Source organism: Amphiprion ocellaris, chromosome 2 (genome assembly GCF_022539595.1).
Source record: "Amphiprion ocellaris isolate individual 3 ecotype Okinawa chromosome 2, ASM2253959v1, whole genome shotgun sequence".
Classification (NCBI taxonomy): Eukaryota; Metazoa; Chordata; class Actinopteri; family Pomacentridae; genus Amphiprion; species Amphiprion ocellaris.
This window is the reverse complement of record NC_072767.1, coordinates 26,457,866-26,477,735: the sequence shown is the minus strand read 5'-3', so window position 1 is coordinate 26,477,735 and position 19,870 is coordinate 26,457,866. Positions and strand designations below refer to the sequence as shown.

Below are 19,870 nucleotides of genomic sequence, written 5' to 3'. Positions count from 1 at the left end.
ATACTACAGCAGACCAGTGAGAATTTTCTACCAAGTAAAAAATTGTATAAGAAAAAAAAATCACTTGAAATGTCACTGATTAAAAGAATTTGAAGAATTGTGAAAATATTTAAGGGATGTTTAAGAAAAATGTTTTTTTTTTTTTTTTTTTTGGCAGATCCGATTTTTAAACTCTCAAGTCCTGACATCTGCCTCCAAGATCCAGTAACAGTGAGATCACATTTTATAAGCCACGTTTCCAATACGACTTCCAGCTGGGAATGCGTGACATTAAAGGTTTTTGAGTGCAGTGAAGCACCTCAGGTCTCTAGTATTTCTTGTTGAAAGTTTAATGCAAGTTTCATAATGGCCACCAAGGGAATGAATGAATGAAGCGCATGGAGAATCTCTGCTGTGGTCCCACAGATGAGCGGCATATTTCCATTTACTCCTGACTTTATTTTATCTCAACCTGCTTCACCTTCAATCTGAGTGGAAAAAAAGCCGCAGGAGTCTCTGCACATCAGCCAGCTGGTGTCCAAACCAGCAGCTCAACACAGGAGGACAGCTGGAGTCAAAAGATGTGGAGCTCACAGTAGTTTAAGGAGCTTTAAATAAGGTCCTTTGCACTTAGTTGTAATGTATGATTAACATGAACGTGTCCGCTAGCGCTGAGATGAATGGTGATCGTGCAATGGTTGTTGAACAAAGGATGTGTTTTCAGGAACATTAGTTTGCAGCAGACTAAACACACACATTGGTCTACTGTACACACACACACTGCGCCTATAACTCATGTGAAGTGGTGGCACGACGGGCCTCTCATTTAAACAGCTGCAGAAATAAACAGGCAGCAATAGTTAAAGGTGGAAACAGGCTGGGAAATGTATTAATGGACGCGTATCAAGATTGGCACGGGGATGGATTTATGACTTCATCAACTGAGATGGCATGAATAGTCTCTTTATATGCAAAAATCATTTTTATCTCAGTTTGGGGTTTAACAGAACCGCGGCTGATGTTAATATTGGAGCTGTGTAGTTAATACAGTGATAAATAAAATGATTAGCTACTATAAACACATGAAAACACATGAAAGAGAAACAAGTCACTAATCTTTGGAGGAAAAAAAAAACTAGAGCTCAGCTGAGGTTTAAAACCATCTATTCAGTAAAAAAAAAAAGGAGAGTCAGACTTACATAAAGCTGCTTTTCAGGATCCCAGCTGCATTTTCAGGCTGCACAGGTCAAGAATTTGTCTTTCAAATATCAAAAAACTGAAAGCAGCTCTCCCTCTGCTGGACCAAACACTCCTGGTTGATCAGTCTTCAAAGTGAATTTAACACCACAGGACTGAAACAACATTTCAAAACCAACTTTGCTTCATTTACCCAACAAATGCTGGTTAAACAAATTAGGGCTTCTGGACACTAAAACACACACAATTATGTCTATAAATACAAAAAACAATGCGTGCCTGAGGAACACCTGCACAGCTTTAACAAGTTGTTGTTCTACAAATCTAATTCTGGCTTCTATAAAGGGACAGAGACACATTTTAAGACAAATAATTGTAGCTAATATGTCTGTTTGAAAATCTGAAAATGAATATCTGAAAACTTTGTATTCTGAACAGTTAAGTTTAGTCTCTGACAGTCATTCATCATGATGTACAAAGGAAAGAGTAGAATTAGGTGAAATTATACATTATGAGCAACAAATAGACAGTAAATGTCAGAGTTTCTGCTCCCTAATAACAGGAGCATTTTTAGAGCCCTTTTATTATCTCGTAATCATAGTACCTCAAATTAGAAGATTATCCTCTTTATAAAAAGCAACAGATGATGGGCCAATGTTGAGTTTCATCACCACACTGAGCGCACAAAGACTGACAGGATGAATTACTGCTGCGCTCTTTAAACAGAATTTTTAAAAAGAGGAAATGCTCTGCCTCTGAGAGACTCAGAGAGAAATTTATAGAATATTTTGGCTGCAAATGACTTTTTTACATTTGATCTTAGGGTAGAATTTTCACTTTCCTCAGAGATGATGCAAAGTTGGCACCAAGCTGTTTAACTGGGATTTAAGATTTGAATGAAAATTTAAAATCAGTTAAGATTTTTAAAGACATCTATAGAAATGATTTAAAGAAGAAACATTTTTCTCCACGTGAGCAACTTGTGAGTTGAGACAGATGTTAGTCTTGCTTCATATTGAACGTCAAACAAACCCACCTGCACTGCTGAACAGCTGTTTGTTGCACCGGTGATGAACCCAAAATAGGTTCTGGTTTATCAAACCCAAAAAATAAATAAAGAACCAGCATTCAGACGTGAATCTTAGTCAGTATGTATTGAAGTCTTTGCATGTTACAGGTATATTATACAGCACATGTATATTGGTGTACAGACAGGTGATATAAAACAGGCTAAATTCATCGAAGGATACAAAGAACAGCATATACAAAAGCTTATTTAATGATTCAAGTACCACTATCTTTATACTTCAGTCCTCTGGAGAATTCAAAAGCATCTGTACAAAATGTACAAGAATTGTATCCCATGTTGCATCGGTCAAATAATGGCTAACATCATACCTTACTGTATACTGAAGTGTCGAAGACAAACACAGAGACAATCACAAAACTCCTGGTAATAAATCTGCAGAATTCACTTTGATACTGGAAGATTTCACCTGCAGGCGTCTAAAGAAGGTTGTACAGAGTCGCTCTGTAACTGAAAATGTCTCAACACATGATAACTCACACACTTACAGAATCTCAACGGGCAGTTTGGTTTATGTGCAGTATTTCTGTAACACTTCATTTTACAGGTTTCTAATTTCCCAAATGATTTCCTATTGACTTCCTAATAAGTCACCTCGAAAGGTAATAAAGTGTTTTACTATTAATCATAGTTAACATACAGGGTTCAACTGCTGAACATCTAATTGACAACGAATAACAGCAGTAGATCAGCGAGGTAAGAATTTGATTCAACATTATAAAATTTTAATAGAACCCAATTTAAGGTCAGCATTGTGTCAGCACTATCAATTCAAAGAATTTCCATTCAATATTCATCTGTCTACTGTAAATAGCCGTTTCTATTATTGGTCTGTTTCAATTGGCTGAACTACACACAAGTGATTTATAGGACAAGACGCAGTGCTGCTGTTTAAGTATTTCTCTACAAAACAACAGCCTTTTTCAGGGTTTTTAGTGAGCTGATCAGTTTTACCTTCCTCATGGGGATTAATTCAGCAATAAGGAGCAGCTGCAGTGATGAAAATAGATGAAGAACGTAGATGAAGAGTTGCAGGTGACATTTTTTTAAACCTCCAAGTCTTCAGCGAGATGTCAAACTGTGCTGCTGTTGTGTGGAAATCTAGTCATGCCGTGCACAGAATGAAACCAACCTGTGGTTTCTAATGGCATGATGGATAGAGGGCTTTATTTATGCCGACTGATCTATATTTGACAACAAACCAGCTTTGTTTGGTTGTGCTGTAAACGCATGCCATGAGCTTTTCTGTTGTACTTCTGATGAAGAAGCTGCTCAGTGAGTGTTTGTTACCTCCTGAATTTTGGATCTGGTAGTAAGAAGCTGTAGTTATTGTCACTTTTGAGGTGTCACAAGTCAACTGTGACAATGGAAAAAAAAAAAAACAAAGGAGGTGTACAAGAAAAATCCTGCACAGTTCAACCCAGGAAACGTTTGGAAAGTGGTGGATCCATAAAACAAAGTGTTACCAGCACTTCTAAACCGAGTATGAACAGCCTCAGGTATTCTGCAGTTCGATACTGTTAATCTCATATCACCTTGAGAGTGAATCTACAAATTAACAACCATTTCAAAACAACTCACGGCATTTTAATTCCACAGAACTATGGTGCTGAAGGGCTGACTGCCTCATTAACATGTACTGCAGGTACTAACATGGAAAATTCAATCAGAAAAACATATTTTAAAAAAACACAAGCATGTAAAAGTCCTTTGAAATCAACTACTATCTATTTAACATCACATAAATCAATAACGGGTTTGCTTCCATAAGCACTGTACACTGTTTAACGTGTCAAAGTTACCATCAAAACTGGTAAACCTCAGTGGCGATTTAAGACAAAGCGATTTGTGCAAATAAGTAAAAGCTTGCTGCCGTGTATAAGGCTGCGGAGAGTCTAAAGCAAAACTGTGATACAAAAATTATGCTCATAAGGATCCTATTGAAAAGGGAAAACACTTTAAAAATGAAATGAAGTATTTAACTTTCTTCTATCAGGAAGTGTGACATGAAAAATTGAACTAGGCCAAAATAACTGACAGCCCTGATAGCCGCTCTACATTCAGACCAAGTTCAATTAGCACTAGTGCCTTTGCAAATCCATTCAAAGGCTTTAACACTGTACCATTTACTTAATGTAATAGGCCCTACTGAGAAGCACAGTTTAAAAAGATTAAAAAGTGAGGTCCACTCACAGACATTCCCCTTCACTTGACTGAAATGCTTGAAGTTTTAAACAAAAGCTGCAAACAAAATGAAACTGACAAAAGGGAGCTTCGGCCGCATTAGATACGATGCTGTGTGTTTGCAGCAGCTAAGCACAGGCTGCTGCTTTCAAACAGTTTCTGAATGATGTTGGAGGGAAAGTGGACGTCATTCCAGACATCTCATAGTTTCTGTGAGTCTATCTGACCGCTAGTGGACGGTGCTCCTTCAGTGTCAGGGTCTCTGAGGGTCGTATTGCTGGTAGCGGTTCAGCTTGTCTGGATCGTTGGAGGCCATGTGGGTGAAATCCTGGAAAATGTCCTGGTAGGTTTCATCTCCTGTAACAACAAGGACAAAAGACGTGAGCATCAGCAATGGCACAACATCGTTCTCAACATTGTCACATCTTTTTCTGACTTTTCTCTGACCTTGAGATTCATTCCTTATGAATGATTAGACACCTTAACCTTTTCAGGCCTTCAAATTAAAGAATCTGAGAGGTAAAAATCACTGATCTGCTCATAAATTAAGCTCACAACAAAGAAAGAACTACAAGATTTGACATGTAACAGCAGAAAGTATGAAATGCTTTTGTCAGACAGGATTTCAAACAGGCAGGCAGGATGGGTGCATTGTAGGCTCTTCTGCACCACCCGGCTGCAATTAAATCAAGTAAAATGATACAATATTATCATTACTCAAGTTTTCCAGACTAATCTGTCACAACAAACTTGACCAACATAAGATGAAGTATCATTTACGCCTTCATTACAAACACGTAGAGCAGAATAAAACATGCATCAACAGAGTGTTATTGCAGAATGAGGAGCTCATGCAGTGACGTCAACGAGAATGAAACAGAAAAAGTTGGCCGTACCTGTCAAGAGTGTCGGCGTGGCTCGAAATATGAAACAGAACAACGCAGAGGGAGAAAAGATGGCAAGAACAGAAGAAGCAAAAGGCAAATGTTTCAGAAAACAGCCAGCGAGGCCACCGTTAGCAGCTTGAGACCGAGTCCGAAAGAAAAGACAAGCCCACAGACATGAGTTTTTGTCAACAACTGTATTGTGTTAAAGTGCAGGAGTTTATGTACAAAAATACAGTTGTGTTGGCCTCAGCACCCCAAAGAAAAAAGAGAACAGAAGAAAGGCACAAACTCTGGGGAGGAGAGTGAGAAAAGAAAAATACAAAACTGAGAGAGTCGATTTACATGAAGAGAAGTGAATGAGAGCAATTATAAGCTATAGAAAACAAAGAGCCTCATCTTATAAAAGACCAGCGGTTCTCAGTCTGGTGGAGTTTCAAGCGAAAATTTCTGCTTTTTAAATCAGTTTAGAAGACTACATAAAATACTGATTAAAGAAATGGATATTTAGGAAAACCTTAAAAGAATAATCATTATGTTAAAAAAATATATATATTTCCCTCCCGATATCAGAACATTAATGCTTAAATGCCCACAATAAACACAGAGAAACCCCAAGACTGAGAACCGCTGCTCTGCACTTCTAGACACTTAATCAGGTAGAAACTCTTAGGTCAAGAGAACTGCAACTTAAATAAAAAGGCGAGGGAGGTTTGATGAGGTTAGGTCTCCCTCACATTCGTTACCCCTGAAGATCCCTCATCAGTTCCATCATTCATCAGCTGATTGGAGGTGCTGATGAAGAGGCTCTAAGGTGTCAAAGAGGACGGAGCTGATGTCTGCAACAAGGCGAATCCTCTCGCCGAGCACAACGAGGATCATTCAGTGACTGGAAGCACATACTTCACACTCTACGTTGCTCCTTCTACTAAACACAAACCTCCTTCTGTTCCTCTCACGACTGTGTCTAGATTATCTGTTGTTGACCTTTAAAGCAACAGCCAGCAGTTGTTTCTCAATCAATCTCTATCAATAAACATTTCACAAGCTAAAAACAACAAACATGCAAAAAAGAACTTCTAGTCATTTGTTCTCATTCAGGTCCACAATATTCCTAATTCAGTATTTAAAAGTATGAACAACCACAAAGGACATTCCACCTGTAAAAAAAGCAGCTAACAGGCTAATAACAGTCCAGCTACACATTTAGCCCTCAGTGTAAAATTCTCCATTCTTTAAGGGCAAACGACTGACATTTGTGAGCTCAGCCCTCCCTCATGTGGTCATCACACAGAAATGCACAAATCCCTTTGATCCACAATCTAAGAAGAAATCTCAGCATCTACTCTAACGGACAGAAGACTTTTACTTGCCTGTAAAAACAATCAACACGATCAGTAAACCCTGTTTTTAACTACCGAGCACATCTCCAAGCAAGTCTGCAGCTCAAAAGGTCACACGCTGTTCTGCCAGCAGCAGCTGCTCTTTCTATCAACATTCAATCAAAGTGCTTTGGTGCCCTCCGAGGATCTTGGGCTGCATGAAGCGAAGATGTGGGATGAAACTGGGGTACATTTCAATCGTTCATGTACTATCGACAAAACTAAAATGAGCATCACACTCAACTCTTTCCACATTCTCTGTGAATATCTAGATTTCTTTTTTCTTGTAAAGCTCCCACATGATTAAGATAAATATAAGCGAGGACTAGCAGGTGATACAAAGCTATACATGGTTACATGTGGATATTTTTTCTAGACTATTGCACTTGTTGCTTGACGACGTACCATCCTCAAATGGTTTGTCTATATTTGAGTAAAAATCCATCAACATTCGAGAAGACCAATGCAACGGCACGAAAAGGCCCTTCATCTTTACAATTCAGGATTTCCCTTGATTACAGGCAATGAGCAAGCACATTTAACTGACTAATAACCAAGACACAATATTGTCATAAGAGGAAGTAAATACCACACAATCAAATAAAGAAAAGCAAGGATGTGAACACAGAGTCCTCATGGCACTCACCCCTGTGCAGCCAGAGTCACTCTAAACTCTGCTTATTCTGTCAAATACAGACTAATAAGAAATGCATGTTTGCACATCATTTACAACATGTACAGTAAGAATCATTATTATACGGTTCCTGGAGTTATTTTTTACAAAAGAAAACTGTTCTAAAATAGACTTTCTTTTTGACCAGGCATGTAACAACAGCAAGATGCATCATGTTTCGACAACAAATAAGTAAACAGGCCTTCAAACTGGTTAAGACTTCAAATGAGAAAAGGTACAGAAGTTGCATAAACATTAATAGGAATGTGCATACATTTCTTCTGACAGGTCAATTGAAAATGAAACTTAGACACGCAACACACCTCTCCAGACTGGTCACATGAATAAAAATATCATTCAAAAGTCACTATTATTGCCAGATACTGTAGTGAAAACTGCCACCCGGCTGAGGTCTGAGCGTCACTGTATACAGGTGGCAGTTACAGGGTAGATAGTTTTGTTTTTTTGCAAAGATACTGTGACCGTCAGCAGACACACAGAATCCGTTCAGAAAAAGAAAAAACCTGTACTAATCTGCTAAAAATCACTGAACATCTCTAAAACAGAGGAAATCATCAAGCAGTACAATTTCAACTTAAAGGAGATACAGACTGTCAAGTAGAAAGTGACACCGTTTCTTTCCATTTTGTGCTCTCAATAATTCGACTGGAGTAACAGTCACTTAATGGAAAAGGAGAATGTTCCATTTTGGAACAAAACTCTTCAGTATTGTCCAGAGTCAATGGCTTTAAGTTTGTCACATTAACACAGACGAGCACCTGACTCTATGTCACAAGGTGCAGCACCTGGCAGCAGCTGGAAGCTTAAAATGGAAGTTATTACAGCAGGACACAGGAGCACATCTGGCAGAGCTGGGATTAGTTCATCTAATCAGTCAGTGGATTAAGTCCCTCTAACCCGGACCTGTCTTGAAAATAGTTGCCCCAATTTGTAATGAAACCACTGAGAGTGAATTGTCTGGTTTAGGTACGATGTCACACTGTGTTTCATCTGCTGATTTTAAGTTAACTGACCCCAACTCTGAAACCTGAGCTCTACACGTCTTAAGCCTGGTTTTAGATGCCCCTGTGTTTAGACAAGTGGACACTTATTCAGATTCGTCCAGCTGTAGGCTAATGAATTCCTGCATGCACTTCCTGTACTGCATCTCGGTGGGGCTATTGGTGTTATATTGACCTGACTGGCTGTAGGGCCCCTCTGCCTCCCGCATCTCCTCATTCATCTTGGCCAGTCGCAACCTGTGAAGTGCACAAAGAAACAAAAATGACAAAAAGCCACAATTATCTGGCACAGTCAATGAACAGCCTGTTAACATTTAATTTTGTCAAGGGTCTGAAATTGAAAAATACATAATAAAGCACAGTTAAAGACAACTGTTTAACATGTAGATGTTAAAAAAAGGCACTAATAATTCTGTTGAGACCTCATGCGATGAAGTAGTTACATCTTTGCAGTCACTTTAGCTGAGCTGACAGAAGCTTTTAGGCATTTACAAATAATGATGTTGAATTTGCCAAGCTTTTACAGAAGTTACTGTATAACGCCTTAAAAAGTCTGAAAATAATTAGCATTACTTTCTTAACCATTAGCAGGAGCAAGTAAATTTAACAAAACATCACTATGGAAGATCAGTAACAGAACTTACAGTGTGACAATATCTGCATTGGCTGCTTCCACCGCTATAGTCAGGGGTGTTTTCTCATCAATGTCTGCAGCATTTTGATTTGCTCCTCTTTTCAAGAATAGACACACTTGCCTGCAACAGAGATGAAAGGTGAGTTTGAGGTCAAGCATTATCTGTGTTGCACCACTGTCTTTAAAACTGCCATTCTGAATAACAGGTTTGTGTAGTAATGAAGGTAGGGACATGTGGAAACAAACCCTGTGTGTCCCAGCATGGTGGCATGATGGAGGGGTCCTCGCCCCTGAGCGTCCTGCTGGTTCACATTAGCTGCGTTTTGGAGCAGAAACTCACAGGTGACCAACGAACCCTGAAATTAAACGGTGATGTGACATGTTTATGTGACTTAGAAGCATTATACATACCATTTTTAGGAATAACGTACTTGAAATAGCACATCCATATCATCTTGAGAAGTCTTATCATGTTTCACAGACAATTATTTGCAAAAAGTCCTAATATGTAGCACTATAATAACCAAAAATTCCAACTTTACTAACAATCTATATTAAAATATTTGTGCGTTAAGTTAGTGAAAGTTGTAAAATGTCTAAAACCATCTATGATGAACCATAATTTCTTTGATGCTCCCTCAAACTATCCACTCAAGACAGTAAATGGTATCAAACTGACGGTGTTTCCTGCAGCCATACTAACCCCCTGCACCGCCATGATGAGCGGCGTCCTCTTCTCTTCATCTGTGTTGACCCAGTTGACTTCAGCTCCGTGGGCTAAAGCCTCCGCCATGTCCGGCAGGCTGCGGGCGCATGACGCCCAGTAGAGCTGCAGGCCTGGACTGTACTCCTTGGGCTCGTAGAAGACCATCTCCTTACAGGGTGAAGGAGGAGGCAGTGTGGCGGGCATGGGCATGGGCATGGGCGGAGACTCAGCAGCGTCTGGGAAAGGGGCACACGGATGTGTGTACAATGAAAACAGTTTGTGCTGTGACAGTCTGCTGGTAGAGTAGAATTACTCATTTTGCTGGAGCCTAGCTTATCTAATCAACCAGGAAAAGAACCCTCTTTAGACTTTCATTGACAACAAAAGAAAGACAACAATAACGAAAACAGCATGGATTCATAAGCAGCTGAAATGCTGCTTTATCTGTACTGTATTGTACTATGATGCAAAATATGTAGGCACGAATGTTTGACAAAAAATGGTGGTGTGTTTTAGCTCATAGTCAGCTGTCCACAGGTTGTTGTGATCGCATGACGACCCTAACTCTCTCTTATAAAATCTTGCCCTACCACAGAAGACAGCATCATTGGTTGTTTAAGATGCTCCATGCTCAGAGAGGCAGCGATGCGCTGACAGACATGTGTTTGTCTCACCTGCATCTGCCAGGCTGTTGTTGGAGGGGGTATTGGCCAGCATCTCCCTGCTCCCATCAGCACTGTTCTGAATGCCGCTGTCTGCGCTTTTCACTGTAAAACAAAGAGTCTGAATCACTACTTGTTGAAGTGCACTACGATGTCATTCACTGAGTATATCAAATAAAAGGAGCACCTGCCTGCTGATGTTGTGGTGGTGGAAAGCAAAACTTTTTAGCACATTATCAGATACAGCCTTCTTATGTAGCTCTTTGATCAATGAGTTTGCATCTAATCAATTTTGAAGTATCTACTAGTTTTTGATAAGGGCTACTTTTGCAGCAGGTGGTCCTGATATTTTTTACTCTCAGTGCACAAACAAGTTGCTTGCAGAAAGCAACAAAAAGAGAACTGGATGACAGATCCCCTCCACCTTAAGTCACCTTAAGTTCCAGGTCCCTAAAAACCAAAAATATGGTGACACAGATACAAGTACAAAAACCAGACACTGACCAAAACCATGTGTGAGAGAAACACTCCCCTTTCCTCTGGAAAAACAAAACATGGTATGCTCTGCAATGCTCAAAACATGACGGGACAACTGATTAGGAAGGTCTGGATGAGGAAGGAACAGAGGACTGGATGAAGGGTTGTTAGTTCACAGCCCCAAAGCAGTGAATTCAAATGGACAGAGGGGATGGAAAGCAAGCGAAACACTGAGCTTTTAGTACTTACTGCTCCTGAGCTTGGAGGAGGTGTCAAAGTAGGAGAAGAGCGAGTCAAGCTCGTCAGGACAGAAGAGAGAGTCACGGCGAGCCTCCGCGCCACCGGCAGCAGCTACGCAAGGGATGATGGGAGTTTGGACATTGGAGGGCGAAGGGTGCAAATTGAGTGGCAAGGTGGGGTTGGGGTGTTTTAGGGTAGGTAGTATGATCAGGGGTTAGTCCAGAAGCACAAAACAGCCAGGGAGGAAAGAAAAAGAGAGTGAGAAAGGGAGATTGAGAGAAAGAAGAGAGAGGCAGGGTGGAAGCACAGATAGTTAGACTACTGGCTCTGCTGACACTGGAAGAGACAGACTACGAAAAGCAATGGGAGGCAAAGAGGGCTTAGACATATGCTGTTCACAGAGAACATACAGTATGCCAATGGGTGGACACATCTCCACGGCAGCACAAACGTCACAGTAGAGCATACAATCATACTTGGTGCAGTGTGATTTTATTTCAGAGGAAGGTTTTGTTTCTGTGGTGGTTAAAGAAACAACCAAACTCTGAAATCTTGTTTTATTCGTCTAGTAACCAGGGATTTTTTAAGGGGGGGGGGGGGTTAAAGAATTGGAAAAGGAAGAAGGTTCTTTTTTCGAAAAAAAGTTTGTCCTAATTCTAAGAGATCCCAATTTACAACTTGATCGGAAGTAAACGATACCTTTCAACGCGGATAAATGATCCAACAGTGCCTCACTTCTTTTAACCCTAGAGTCTTCAACATGCTACCAATTGTGGTGATTTTTGAATGTTATGGCCTGTTGGACCTCCCCTCCAGAAAAAATCCTGTAGTTTTATTTCTGTCTGATCCTGCAAGTTGAAGTTGTGCTTTGTTTATATTTTGTACTGACCTGACTGCCCAGAGACGTTAGAACCAGGTCGAAGTTTCGGGGTGGGTGGGGGTGGTCTTGGTGGCAGATGTTCAGAGCTGCTGCTCAGCCTCTTCTCCTGCTTGCTCAGAGAAATCACTTTGTTGCGCAGCTCCTCGTCTGACGGCCGGCGGATGAATCTGCGATCCACATACTTGGCTTTGATGTAGGCCTCAACCTCATGTCTGTCAGCAAAACAGAAGCATATCGAGTTCATGAGGTAAGTGAAAATTAAAGTCGACAGTCTGCACATCACGAGTAGATTTTGACAACATTACATGGTTTATCTACTCAAACCAAGAGCAGTTTGATGTAGAAGCTGCACTGCAAATACAGATGGGCTGTTTAATTTATTTTCACAATGACGCTGAAGTTATTTTTTTATTTATTGAGCAATAACATTTTCTCTTCAAATGTATTCCTTTCTAAAATCTGTTAAGCATGATCAGGGTTTTTCATGAATACTGCAATTATTGCAGCCTTTCCAAATATATGATACAAGAAGGAAGAACAAATTATAAAGAAATTATTTAGATGAGAATGTTTTTCTTTCCTGTAAGACTTACAGGTCTGAAAATACCATAATGTTTTCTATTAGTCCTGTACCTTGGGTCTCCTGGCTGTGGTTTTCTGGCTCCGAGCTCCTCTCGCCGAGCTTCATAGATCTGGTTGATAACTTTATTCCCCAGTTCACACATCAACTGCAAAATGTGGAGAATGAAAGCAGTTAATGCAGCTGGACAATCAACCAGAATATGTACTTTAGTTACACCTGCAAAATGGATATCACAGTGATTGTCAAGCATATTACAAAGCAGACAATAAACAGTGCATGCAATAGATGCCCCACATTAATTAAAAGTAAGACATTGTTTGGAACAGTTCATGTACATTTGTTAAAATACCTTCTCATAGCTTCCTCACTGACCTTAAGTAGTTCTGGCTCCCATGTATCCAAAGTCAAAGACCGAACCTTAGAGAAATGAACTCCCAGACTCCTGTAGATGACAGAAGCCATAAATAAGCCCAATGACTTTACTCACCATGCTTTGATTGTGGAAGGGCTAAAAGGAGTAACAGTGGAAAACTTTTAAGATCATCATGCTTTAACAAACATGGGTGTAGTTTATGTTTTAGCCACAAGGTGGAAAGCGAGGTCTGCAGATTCACGGGCTGAGCAGCAACAATGACTAAAACCAAAGTACTGTATGTGAAGAATGTAGCTCTTTGAGAGATGAGCACTACTTTGGCAGCACTAAACTTTTGTCTGTTACATATACAGTTACTCTAAAGTACCAGGAACAACTGTACCAACATACCGTACTAAAGGCAAATATTAAGTTAGCTTTGGTACAATTACTGCACTTAGTTGATATATTACGTTTACAACAGGAACAATGTGAGATCACACTGACCTCTGAATAAGAAACTCTAATCAGTTCATGCTTGAATCAAAATCAACACCAAATTTAAAGAAATTCCCTCAAGGCATTCCTGAGAAAAAGGCTGATGGAAAACTATAAAATATAATCTCTGTGGCCAGTTGTCACTGGCACAAAGGCGTAACTAAAGTGAAAGTATCTTAAACTTTATGTATAAGGTCTAAAATTGTTTTAAGTAATATTTTACTAATCACAATAAGAATCTGTTCTGTTTTTGTGGTTGCAGCAAGAAAAAAAGCTTCACTGCTGATCACTGGTTTAAGTGGACAGTGTGGGAACAAACCTGGACACTTATGTAGATTAAACTGGCCTCTATAGTAATTAAATACTTCACCCTGGAAAGTCATTAAAGGTTGTCACAACATCCCAAGTAGACTGTGAGTTTACACAAGAGTGAGTTTACATATCATAAATCGCAAAAGACCAACATTTTGTCTAAGGCATTCACACTTTGGCCCTGATAGAAATTATTTTCCATAACAAACGTAAGTCTTCATACTTATAATCATTTCTATTTTTAAAAGAGCTAAAATGAACTCTAAACAAACTCTCTTCCTGCAAAGCCATAAAATAATAAATTAAATATACCCTATATGTTCCCTTAGTTAATTAGTCTCCCTGAGTTTCTCCTCTTCTCTTGAGTGAAGCTCGTTTATTTTAAAGTAATTAAACGTGCAAACTATGACTTTGTATCTTCGTTTGATATTTTCCCTTTCATTTTAGTTTGACATTTTACTTAATAAGGGTATATGTGAATACAAGCACAGTCCAGCTGAGAGAATATATATTTCGGCTTGTTTATTTTGTACATTTTACTTCTCTATTAGTAAGGTGCAGTCAGGTGCAGCAGTATTAACATACATTTTAAAGACAGACACAGCTATAGTCTGCTCAGCGAGCAAGTGGTAATTAAAAAAAAAAACAAAAACGCAATTTAATGTTATGCATTTCTTGTTTTTGCTGTAACAAAAATGCGCCAAACTATCACCTAATACTGAGGAAAGTACCAAACCTTGATTTTTGTATACCACTACACCTTCAATATGTATCTCTTCCACTTTTGTTATTTCAGGACTAGAATTTGTCGCCATTTTTAAGTGTGTAGTTGTTTGTGACCGCAATATTAAAATACCTAAAATAAAGATTTGCTCATGAAAAATGACAGTACTTTACCTGTGGATGCCAGAGCACTGTATACAGAGGGTGATGCCCAGATTGATGCTGGCCCACCGGGGATCAGGCTGTCCACAGTCGCAGCAGCAGGCATTCCCTGGGATGGCCAGGACCTTCTGCAGGGCACTCTCTCCTTTCAGTGATCTCTCCTTTGGCTCCCCACCAGAGTCCAGACTCCCTGTCGATGTGGACGACTTCCTATCCAGCTTCTGACATGCGATGGATAGAAAAATACTCAGTCACCAAAAAGGACAGTGTAGAGGTAATAAAGTGGGATAAGATTAAATGAAATAAAACTTTATCCTTGTGGGGAGGCAAAGAGTCTGAGGATACTAAATGGAAACCTGCTAAACTGAATTTAAATTGCAAATGTATACACATTGATGGCAGTTTGAAAATTAAACTATATCCTGCTGTATACCTGCGAAAACCACACTAGTTTTCTTTTTTTCTCAATGCATGTTTGTCCCAAATGGTATCTTTGTATCTCTGTAACGGTACCTTTGTTTCTTTGAATTTATCGGCTATAAAACGTATTTTTAAGTATGAATCCTTCCAACCAACCATCCACTCGGTCTCAGTGTGTTTGGTTTTTACCTCGCCGTCATCTCCCTTGTCGCGGAAGGCGGTGGCGATGCTGTTCTGGACAGCTTTGATCCAAGCCTGTCGCAGCTTCTCCGAGTCTGCCTGCATCATACAGCTCCTGTGGGGGCAGACAAGCGTCACACAGCTGCTGTCAGCTCAGACTGTCAGAGTACATACAGGAGTGTGTGTTTGAACATGTGTTTGAAGGCGGATACACTTGCTGCCCTACCTTCCCACCTTTATCTAAAATATATTGCAGGGCTCATTAGACCGAGAGAGAATTATTTCAGTGACTCAAACTTACTTGGTGGGTGACACCACTTCAAAACAGAAGCGACGCTCAATGTCCTCACAGTGTTTGACTGTACATAGTCTCAGATCTTCTACCACCACTGTAGGGTTGTCCTGAGGGAACAACACAGCAACTTTGGTTAAACACAACACACAGACACAAAAACGAGATTCATACAGCATGATAAAAGATGTTGCTTACGTCTGTAGCAACAACAGTTAATCTGCCTTTGCAATAAACAGATTCACTTACAAATAACCAAAGGTGCTAAAATATCTGCATATACTGCTGTCAGAAGATACATTTGTATAAAATCACAGTACAGAACTGTAATGGAAACGCATGCCATACCTATTATGTGGAAAAGTAAAAACTGGTCAGCTGCACTGACAGTTCTTATTTTTCTGTAGCATGTTGCAAGCGTAGTGTGACTAACAGTAAATGTATGAAAAGTATAAACAGAGAAAAATGTGACTTTTCCAGGAATGTGTGAGCTGTACAATGGCTGCACTTTATTAAACAAACACATAGGGAAAAACATTCACACAGCAGTGGTTTATTCCACACTTAACGACTGTTGTCAACTTGTGCTCTGAAGTGAGGCTGTGGCATGCTGTTAAAAATACATGGAGGGATATTTGTGCTGGAAGTCAAACACATGCATATTTGATTGTGGTCAGCGTGCAGGGAGTCACTTGACATACCTTAAATTTCTTCTGGTAAACTAGCTGATTGTTCTGGATGGAGAACCAACGCCTGAAAGGAGATCACAAGTTGAATAAAAAACACAAGTCACATACCAGTGATGCTCCTACAATAACACACTTTGACACCCTGCTGGTGCGGAAGGAAGTAAAAGAAATACTGAGAGAATATTAATTGAGAAGAGAAGATAATGAGATGAGAAGATAAATTCATTCGAGGCCACAGTTATTTAAACAGTGAGCTGTGGTAATCTAAAAATAACTACTGTTCATTTTGGAGGAAAAAAAAAGATGTAGAATTCTTCAATCAACAAAGGATTTTAAAAAAGACTCATCTGTATATATTTTAAAGAGCTCTGTGTCCAGAATTATAACATCCCTATATGAATCGAAAGACAAAAGCCAAACGGTGAACTGATTGAGGAAATGTTTCTAAAAATCCATCCAGTTTGTCCACTTATGTAGTACCTCTTGTTTGTTAAACTTTAGTCATTATAATCCTGTGACCTTGACAAAAACACGCTTTAAAAACCCTTGCTGAGGTATTAAGATGTAAAGCACTGATCATTACTTAAATTTTCATGACGGTGTTTCTCTTTTAAAGCCATCATCGCCCCACATAAGTTATTTCTAATCATTACGAGGATTTGTATTTATAAAGCTTCAAATTAAACTGTGTCCGCTGTACCTATTCCATGTCTTGAAGGCATTGCTGGCCCTTTTAAACAGATAACCCTCCATTGCGATGCCATTGTCTGCATCCACATTGTACTCCAGCTTGGTGTCGTCATTCGAGAAATCCTGAAAACAAAGAAGAAAGCAAAGTCAGACTCAGAAAGCAAACAATGAGCACTGAAATAATAAAAACTTCATTATTATTATAAAGCCTGTGCTGCTAATGGTTTTCTCCGGAGAGATGAGTGACACTGCAGTTTTCCTAAATGAGGACCAGCACTGGAGTGAGCTAAGTGACCTTGAATAAAGCAGCACTGCACAGCCGCTGCTCACACTGATCTCAATGATTATTCACACCAAGAAAAAGACAAGACAGCAGAGCCAGAGCTGAAGCTTACACAGCAGACATCGAGTACGACTGATGCAATGTGTTCTCCGTATGAAGTGAAGACTTCACAAGTCAAACAGTAAATTTCTAAAACCACACCAAGAGTTACATAGTTTGTCAGATAATACATAGCCAGCAGCAGCTACCAACAACACTTCTTTGTGTGCAAGAAACAAAGAATGAAGTCAATCAAGTAAATGGGGAAAGCAAATTAATGACATTAATGATAATCATTCAGCCAATCTTCCCTTTATTGGTGTTCTTGTACACAAACAAGACTGAAGTTACATTAAAAATATTGGATAAATGAAAAACTGCAATAGACAATGGTATCATATGGTTTATATTTCATGGTTTTTATAAATTAATGCAGCTCGTGAGTTAGTAATTGTCCATTAAGGAGTAAAGTAGCATAGTGAGCTGTTGTGCATCCTTTCTCTCACTGACTCGGCTGTGACTCAATCTGATGTGTTGTCATGGGACTGTCCCTGTGGTCAGTCAAGCTTTAACTACCTGAGCTGCTGCCACACTTTCCTAACACCCTCCCAGCTTTCTCAGCTTCAAGTGACACTGAACACCGTGAACCACAAGGACACACACACACGCATGCACACATTTGTATGTATGTGTCCTTGTGGAGTCGATTTACACCAAGTGTCACCGTCTCCACAACCACTTACAGCTCGATTTATCAAGATCTGTTACTGTAACGAGCAGAGGAATCATCTTCTCGGTTGTCCTTCTAGAAAGATCTTTGGAACTCAGGCTGGATTTAAGAAATGGGTTAAATGTTAAAAAACTAACTAACCAAACAATAAAATAAAAATCTTAAATATTGAGAGCAGCATTGAAAAAACAGCTTTCTTAAGTGTTTTGCATCTGCATCATATGTTTTGATCATCTTCTTGTCTATTTTTTTTTTTAAATAAGTTGAAGACAAATTGCATTGTGCATGGGCGTTAAACATTGCAGTAAAATCAGATTTGGGTTGTGAAAAAAATATTCTACAGACTAAAATACTCCACAGAAATACCTACAGGAGGTTCAAGTCAAGTAAAACAATGTTGATCATTCTGTGTGTTGACTGGAAATGACCTCAGTGATTCAGCAGGTGGTGACAATGACTACAATTTCCTGTTTACTTCCTGGAAAGCAACCACGCTAAACACAAAGCTTCTGCATAAACCTGAAGGGAGACAACAAAATGTTCAGTTTTTATTCAGCTTATTTAGACTCCCACTTTTCTCACACAGAATCATCTGCTTGTTTTTTACTGATACAGTTTTTATGAGAAAACTGTGGTTTTGATATAAATTGGTGGTAAAACAAACAGTTTTAGTGCTTTAGTGATTTGCTTACCTAAAGATTCAAATCTTTAATGTAAATTTTCCATTTAGCACGTGCTCTCAAAAACAGACGAAGTTTGTTATGTTACAGACTAAAAGACTGACCTGACGTTCCACTAAACAGATTTGTATACTGCATGTTTGCATGTCTCTAAATGTGTTGAAAATGTCTTCTCATGGCCTCTCCATTTACTTCTACTGCATGGCTGCACGTTGTTGGTCCATGTATGCACATTCCCTCTCATAGCCTGAATATATAAATGTAACCCGAGAAAAAGCTTAAGAAGTTAAGCTCCTTTATCCTGTGATACCGTGGATGTGCACACACACACACACACACACACACAGGAACACAGAGGCAAACACAATTTTCCAACATGACATACTGGGACAAGTTATTTAAAGGACATAAGGGGAACAAAATGTGTCTATATTAAGTTTCTGAATAGGAAGACAATGGAAAGTACCAGTCCAGGCATTAACAAATGACTTTTTCCTAGAGGTGGGTCAAAATTAACCTCTGCACTGAAGCCATACAATTCCGCCTGTAATTTCACCTTGTATCAAAGATGACATGACACTAAAACGCACTGCTTGATGCCTGTATGAATTCACTTACATAAGCAGACACTGCATGACCATAAACAATCCCAAAATTAAAGAATCAGACCAGAGTGACATATAGGGCAACATGCTGCTGTCATGTGAAAACCTTTCTGGGTGTCTTGTTTCAGCTAGGGGTTGAGAAAACTCTGTGACCGCTTGGGGTTGGGAAAGTATTTTAAATCCTGTGACGTAGATTTCAAAATGGGTAGTGGTCAAACTGCAAGACTGTTGTTTCTTAGTTCCTGAGACCTATTGGACACACAAGGTTTTTGCCACAGATATGTGCATTTAATATCCATTGAGCAAAGGTGATAATGGAATGCAAAGCAACAAAACACTCTGACAACAAACCAACAACCCGAGTTCACTTTAGCAGACACTGACAACAACGAGGCACCAAATGAAACATGCTGCATTATCAAGACACATTACCACCAATGCATGTCTTACACTTCAAAATGAGGAAACAGACAAAAGTGTAAAAATCTACACAAACACCGCAATGCAATCCCTTAGCATATGCAGGAGGGGAGATGAAAGACCGGGGCAGGTAGGGTTACAAAACGGAAGTCAGATGGAAATCGATGCATTGACTCTACGTACGGAGGTCGACCTCCAAGCGCAA

The 19,870-nt window shown here is 39.5% G+C and overlaps 1 protein-coding gene across 2 annotated transcripts in view; it reads right to left on the bottom strand.

The window, feature by feature from the left end:
• Window positions 1-2,311: 2,311 nt before the first annotated feature.
• Window positions 2,312-19,870, bottom strand: part of LOC111575595 (arf-GAP with coiled-coil, ANK repeat and PH domain-containing protein 2) — a 52,439-nt gene continuing 34,880 nt past the window's right edge. The window contains exons 10-24 of one of the 2 annotated variants that reach the window (XM_023280820.3): window positions 16,919-17,031; window positions 16,231-16,282; window positions 15,539-15,639; window positions 15,247-15,352; window positions 14,650-14,858; window positions 12,963-13,032; window positions 12,641-12,735; window positions 12,017-12,219; window positions 11,137-11,238; window positions 10,423-10,515; window positions 9,746-9,984; window positions 9,289-9,398; window positions 9,053-9,163; window positions 8,584-8,645; window positions 2,312-4,804 (exon numbers count right to left, since the gene is read on the bottom strand). In XM_023280820.3, coding sequence (XP_023136588.2) covers window positions 4,701-4,804; window positions 8,584-8,645; window positions 9,053-9,163; window positions 9,289-9,398; window positions 9,746-9,984; window positions 10,423-10,515; window positions 11,137-11,238; window positions 12,017-12,219; window positions 12,641-12,735; window positions 12,963-13,032; window positions 14,650-14,858; window positions 15,247-15,352; window positions 15,539-15,639; window positions 16,231-16,282; window positions 16,919-17,031 — 1,770 coding nt within the window. In that variant the 3' untranslated portion in view covers window positions 2,312-4,700. The remainder of the gene's footprint in view (window positions 4,805-8,583; window positions 8,646-9,052; window positions 9,164-9,288; window positions 9,399-9,745; window positions 9,985-10,422; window positions 10,516-11,136; window positions 11,239-12,016; window positions 12,220-12,640; window positions 12,736-12,962; window positions 13,033-14,649; window positions 14,859-15,246; window positions 15,353-15,538; window positions 15,640-16,230; window positions 16,283-16,918; window positions 17,032-19,870) is intronic. The other variant, XM_055017356.1, reaches the window with a different exon arrangement.